We start from the raw sequence: 7250 nt of genomic DNA on the forward strand, positions 1-7250 counted from the left end.
CACAACTGGGTGGGTTTGGAGCGCAGTGCTCTGCACCCAAAGCCCACCCTTTTTTTAAGCCAATCAGAGCCTCTGGCTCTAATCACATGCTTAAAAAAAAACTATTGGAATCCATGTGTCCAGCGCCCCGCATGTAGATTAGGGGGCCGTACGCATGGATAGGGGGGGGGTGCCCCTGTGCCCTGCATTATGGGATTCCACTGGTTGTCACAGTTGGCAGATTTAGTTTAGTTTTCAGTCACTTCAAAGTGGACCTTTCACTCAGTTTTTGATATGAAATTATATTGCAGTTATTTGTTTTATACAAAAAAGGAAATTTTCTGTTACATATCTTTGATGACTTGGTACATCCTGGTCCATGAAAGCACTGGTGATGTAGCTAGGGCCTCATAGATGCACCCTGGGAATGCTATGTAACCAGTGCCTTTTCGGGGAGATCTGTTCTCTAACAGGCAAGATTCTGTGAAATTTTACAAGTTTTCAGAAAAAACACTTTTTTTCCATCTTTTTATTGTAAAAAAAAAAAAAGTTGTAGCTATTCGTACATTTTAAAACATGGTATGGACTGCAGATCTGAAAATGTCTGACCCCTTAAGCAGTGTTCTGTCTTCCAGTAGAAGTTAGAAGTTAGAAGCTGATTGGCTACAATGCACAACTGCCCAGATTCTGCACTCTCCAGTTTTAGTAAATCAGCCCCAATGCACATGTTTGTATGCCGTGCGCATGCATCCCTTGGAATTACTATTTTCTCTGGAAAGTAGCCATTTTACTGAATCATTAGTCTTTTGTGTGATAAACTCTAAGGTAGCCCATAGGCAATTCTTCTGTACTGGGCAATGATCACCCAATACCTGTGGCCTGGAGCACAGTGTCAGTTTCTGCAAACCACAGTATTTTGTCATAGAAAGAAAAATGAGAACCAATTTTAAGCAACACTCCAGGCCCTTAAAATAATTAAAGTGCATATGTTAATCCACTCCTGCAATTTTTCAGATTACTTATCCATTCGCCCTTAAAGGTTTATGATGGCCCAGTGGCATTGGTGATTCCAGGAAATTGCTGAATCCTATATACTAATATTCTTAATAATCATGCTATGAATAATTTATGATATCACTGTCACAAGATGAACACACATCTGAAGACCTGCCTTTGGGTCATATTTAGTCTTTACTTTCTGATTTATTTAAGAAAAAACTGAACCTAGGGAAAAAAAAGCTTATAGTATGGGAAAGGTGCTTCCATTGATATATCTGTGCCATAAAAATGAACACTAATAATGTGGTGGTTGCTGCAGGTAATGTATCTACCTTACCACCTCATGTTTTTATAAATTAGCCCCAAAGTTTTCTGTGTGCCTGAAAAATATTTTGTACCACTGGGTGTTAAAGGGAGACTATAAAGTAAGTAGAGAGTTTAAGTTATCATTTTAACAATTACCTGGAAATATTTTTTGACATGATTTTCAGTTTGCCTGCTTGCTGTTCCATGTTTTTATTAATAAAGGTTCCCTCTAGTGGTCATCTGTATATCACGGTGTGTAATCAACATCTCTGTTTAAAGACTGCTGATATAAACTCAGGAAGCGATAGTCATAGAATCTACTGCTTCTACTCTGGTCAGACGTGACTTACAATGAGACCGAGGAGCAGTGACGCACTTTCACTGTGCAATCTCATTAATAAGAAAATGCAGCTCAAATATATAGTTACTATGAATGCCCAATGTACACATATATTTAGCAAACTATGCATAGATATAATTTAGGCTCATAAAGATCTATGTGGCCCCTAGCCCTCTACTGCAATATAATGAATAGCATTACAAAACAAATAATCAGTGTTTGATAGAGACACTATTCAGCTTTCTATGGTTAGCAATTCACAATTTCTTGAGTCTGCTTTCTGCAGTACTGCCTATGAGCCATCTATCTCTACTTAGTATAACAGAGCACCTGTCTATGCGTAAGCCTCAAAGTCTGGTCATTATAACCTGCACTTGACCACTGGGGCAAATGCAGAATCCTGAATGAAGTGTTATTCAAACATGGGCAGGCCGGACAGCATCATTAGCGAGCTCAGGTCCTCAAATCGAATGTGCTATTATTAGGAGTATTAGCCCTTGTACACACGGTCGGAGAATCCGTTCGGAATGTGTCCTATCGGACCGTGTTGTCGTACTGATTCCGTCGGAATATCTGTCGGACCCAATTTTCCAACTTGTTGGAAATATTTTCCGACAAACTGGTCCGATCGGACATACTCCAATCATGTGCAGAGAATTCCGATCGGACAAAGTACCACGCATGCTCAGATCAAATTCCTACACCAAAGCTATTGGCTACTAGCCTGAACTTAGTCCCGTCGTAACGAAATAACGTCATCACGTTCCTTAATGATCAGATTTTCCGACAACTTGGTCCGACTGTGTGTATGCAACAGTTTTGGACACAATCTGTCGGACAAAATCCGTCGGACAAAATCCAATGGATTTGGTTGGCAGAATGTCCGACCGTGTGTACAGGGGCTTACACGGAGTGAATTGCAAAGAAATTTGCTCAATTCCCCCATCAACACAGTGTTGACGCGGGAATCCCTTCTGCTGGGCTATTGTCTTCTAACCGCGGAGGGTCAGGGGAAGCCATCACCGCCGGGAGAAGACAGTGATTATTGCTAGCGGCTATAGCAGCTACTAGCGATAATTGCAGGTAAAACCCGATATGCTGGTTGTACTTAAGTTTATCATTCAACTTAGTAAATTCAGCCTGCCCAAACACAGTTCAAATTTCATCCGGTTCCTGCTGTGTAAGCCCCTGTACACACGGTCGGAGATTTCCACAACCAAATCCGTCGGATTTTGTCCGTCAGATTTAGTCTGACGGATTGTGTCCAAAACTGTTGAATACACACGGTCGGACTAAGTTGTCGAAAAATACGATCTTTCAGAACGTGATGACGTAATTTCGTTACGATGGGACTAGATTCAGGCTAGTAGCCAATAGCTTTGATGTAGGAATTTGATCTGAGCATGCGTGGCACTTGGTCCGATCAAAATTCTCTACACATGATCGGATTACGTCTGACCGGCCCAGTTGGTTGGGAAATATTTCCAACATGTTGGAAAATTGGGTCCGACGGAGATTCGGACGGAATCAGTCCGATGCATACCACACACAGTCGGATTATCTGACGACACGGTCCGATAAGACGCATTCTGATGGATTCTCCGACCGTGTGTACGCGGCATATGACCTGCCTAAGGTATGAGGATGGCGGGGGGGGGGGTTTTGTTCCCTTGAAAACATGAATATGGTATGATAACCTTACACACCATACTGGAATCAACCATGCGATTAAAAGGGTGCTACAATCACTCCCAACTGGTCACAGTGTAGAACATGGATTAAATATGTCACCAACAAGCTTGTTTCAAAGTGCAAAGCTTTTTATTCTTGTATGATCACATTTAAAAAGCGATGTACCAGGACCATGCATGCCCTTATGCATGTACCAGGACCTTATGCATGCCTTGATGGTGCGCTGGCAACATGTTTCATCCTTTAACTGCTTGCCGACCAGCCACCATCATTATACTGTGGCAGGTCAACACGTTCCCATGAATCGCCGTACAGGTACGTTGGCTCATTTGAAAGCTATAGGGCGCTGCACGGCGGGGGAGCTGATGCTAGTGGCCGGTGGCCACGATGCCTGCCTGCCACCCGTGATCAATCCACAGAGAGCCAGGACAGGGATCTGTTAATGTAAACACAGATCCCCATTGTGACAGGGAAGTACAGAGTGAGCATCTGTTCCTAGTAATTAGGAACAGCGATCTCTCTCTACTCTCAGTCAGTGCCATCCCCCCATAGTTAGAAACACCTCCCAAGGAATGCATGTAACCCCTTGATCGCCCCCTAGTGTTAATCCCTTCCCTGCCAGTGTAATTTATACAGTAATCAGTGCATTTTTATAGAATTGATCACTGTATAAATGTCACTGGTCCCAAAAAATTGGCAAAAGTGTCAGACTAGTCCGCCGCAATGTTGCAGTCCTGCTAAAAAATGCTGATCACCTCCATTTATAGTAAAAAAATAATAATAAGAAGAAGAAGAAGAAAAATGCCATACATCTATCCCCTATTTTGTAGATACTGTAACTTTTACTCAAACCATAAACGCTTATTGGGATTTTTTTTAACCAAATATATGTAGAAGAATACATATTGTCCTAAACTGATGAAGACATTTTTACATTTTTTTGGGATATTTATTATAGCAAAAAGTAAAAAATATTGTTTTTTTTTTAAATCTGTCTTTTTTTGTTTATAGCGCAAAATACCACAAAAGAAAGCTCTATTTGTGAGAAAAAATGGACATCAATTTTTTTGGGGTACAACGTCGCACAACCGCACAATTGTCAGTTAAAGCAGCACAGTGCCGTATCGCAAAAAAAACAGTCTGGTCATTAAGGGGGAAAATCTTCCGGTGCTAAAGTGGTTAAAACATAGATTGCTTTCACTATATATATATATATATATATATATATATATATATATATATTTAAAAATTTACTGGAAGATTCAACAGACAGTGCTTCACAGCTGATGAAGGCAGAAGTAATAAAAAATAATAATAAATCTAGTCAGCAAAATATAATGACCCTCATCTAGATCTAGACCTGCCTCTCTAAACCTTTTCAACACGGAGGAACCCTTGAAATAGTTCCCTGGGCTCAGGGAACCCCTTCTAAAAATTAGAACTCTACAACTCATGATACATTAGTGTGATGGTCAGTGGGAAGAATGGTCCTTACACTTGTGGTCATTTGGAAGAATTGGCTCCTTACAGATAGCTAAAAAGATCAATGGTGTCAGTGGGAACTTATCTGAGAGGCAGAAATTGCCCAATGCTGAAGGAACCTCTAGCAACCTTTGGAGGAACCCACAGAACCCTGCCTGAGAATCACTGATCTAGACAGAACATAAGGACGATGACCCTTATCTAGATCTAGACAGAAGTATAACGATCAAGCATAAATCAAAGTTTCATATGATTAAACACTTTTTAACTTTTCATTACATAAATAAATAAATAACACCCAAGCTCATTGCAACATTGTTTCCTTTCGAGTTAAAATATGTTGCAACTTCATATAACTTATAGGAAATATAGAAACTACACATGTACAAACGAAGTCTATTAAACCAACCCAAGGCACACTTACCTCTGTATACACGTATAATGGAAGAACAAGGACCGCCAGAAGAAGATCAGCTACAGCCAGGCTAACTATGAAATAATTGGTGGTGGTTTTGAGGGCTTTCTCTGTACAGACACTAAGACACACTAGGACATTTCCACAGATGATAAATACAATCAGTATAAGACCAAAGACCAAGGCCAGATAGTTATAGTGACTATCTCCTGAAGTCTCAGAAGTTTGATTAGAGATATTCCTGTGCATGGCTTCCTTACTGCGCTAAGAGCCCTCTGTCCCATCAAAGCAAAAGAGCATACACCTAATAGGATTTCTTTCTTCTCCAGTCTCCTTCTCTTTCCTTTGTCTTCCAGAAAGAGTAGCCTGTCCCATGGAGAATTCATCTATTTCCTCTTCTTTTCTAAGGGTGGTCTCCTTGATCAGATCAGAAGTTCCTCTTTCTTAAACACAGATCGTCCACATCTTGCTTTTTCAGACTGATTTCCCATGCTTGTTTGGCTGTAACCAAGGGGTTAACTTCTTCCAAAGTAAAATAATGTCCTTACTAGAAGGTCAAAAGGATACAACTTTAAAAGTTGACCTCTTGATGAGGACTCTTGGTACTGCTGGAGGTTGTCCAAGCCTTCTTCCACATGTTGAGGACAGCTGGAGACTTGACAGCTCAGGTGACAGCTGGTGGTGGTCTCCCTCTGTCTAATGCAAGGGAGGAATGCCTTGCTTGCCTTCTCTGGAAAGAACTGAATGATCCCAAGGTGATTAATCTGCAAGTGGGTCGCGTACAGGAGAAGAAAGCCGATTAAGGTAGAGAGGGTTTGTCCAGGAGCTTCTCCAATCAGCAGAAAGATCTGGGAACTGCTCACATCCCAACACAAAGCCTGGCTTAGTAGAACTGTGAGCCTGTGATGTGACAGCAGTACACAGAGGCAGCTAATGTGTGTCTGTGCTCTGTCACCTGGCTCCTACATATATACTGCACAGACATTCTCAATACCATGACTGCATGTGCTGGCCATAGGAAAACACTGAGAAAGTATTACACTGACTTTTATGTATATATTCTACATCACAAAATGCAAGCATGTAAATAAAGAATATTGACTTTATTCAGATTTTCCTAATTTGCATGCTTATTTTCAGTGAGTGTCTTAGAAAGTAATGAGGACAAAGACAACCAGCCAACTAGCATTTTCAAAAGGTCAGTAGTGGCTTTATCTACTTTCTCCTATATCTATTCTAATATAGCATGCAAGCAAGCAAATCAGGAATATTGCATTTCATCTGAATTTTACTAATTTGCATGCTTATTCTGGGTTAGTGTCTTACAAAGTAATGCGGCTAGAGACAGCCAGGCAACTAGCATTTCCAGAAGGTTAGCAATGGCTTTAACAATTTTCTTCCCTATATATATATATATATATATATATATATATATATATATATATATATATATATATATATATATATATATATATATATATATATATAAATTCTAGAGCATAAAATGCAAGTATGCAGACAAAGAAAAAAAAACATTTTTTTTCCAATTATCTTCATTTGGATGCTTATTCTGCGTGAGTGCCTTTGAAAGTAATGATTCAAAAGACAGACATGCAACTAGCATTTTCAGAAGGTCAGAAATGGCTTTAATAATTTTCTTTCATATATGTATAAATTCTAGAGCAAAAATGAAATTAAGCAGATCAGGAATGTTGGCTTTAATTTGCTTTTCCTAATTGACATGCTTAGCCTGGGTGAATGTCTTAGAAAGTAATGAGGCCTGGGACAGCCAGGCAATTAGCATTTTTCAGGAGCAGGAGGTCAGCAATGGTTTTAAAGCTGAAGTCTGAAGAAAGTAAAACTCTTCCCTTGCACAGTACTGCAAGGTTTAAGTGCTTGCTTTGGTCTAAGGAACTGGCAAAAACCCTTTTACTTGCCTGATCCACTGCTCCTGCATGTTCCCTTCTTACTGTTAGACCAGGCACAGCATATTCTCTAAAGCCTTGTATAGAAGGTCCAAAAATAGTTTCCTCCAGC

General features: G+C 40.1%; 1 protein-coding gene across 1 annotated transcript in view; it reads right to left on the reverse strand.

Moving 5' to 3' along the window:
• Positions 1 to 6127, reverse strand: part of DRD4 (dopamine receptor D4) — a 166988-nt gene extending 160861 nt beyond the window's left edge. The window contains exon 1 of the mRNA XM_077458835.1: positions 5223 to 6127. Within this exon, the coding sequence (XP_077314961.1) occupies positions 5223 to 5462 (240 nt within the window). The 5' untranslated portion in view covers positions 5463 to 6127. The remainder of the gene's footprint in view (positions 1 to 5222) is intronic.
• Between the last annotated feature and the right edge of the window lie 1123 nt (positions 6128 to 7250).

This window comes from Lithobates pipiens, unplaced genomic scaffold (assembly GCF_037356315.1).
Source record: "Lithobates pipiens isolate NorthernLeopardFrog02 unplaced genomic scaffold, aLitPip1_a1.2 Scaffold_10, whole genome shotgun sequence".
In the NCBI taxonomy this organism is placed as follows: domain Eukaryota; kingdom Metazoa; phylum Chordata; class Amphibia; order Anura; family Ranidae; genus Lithobates; species Lithobates pipiens.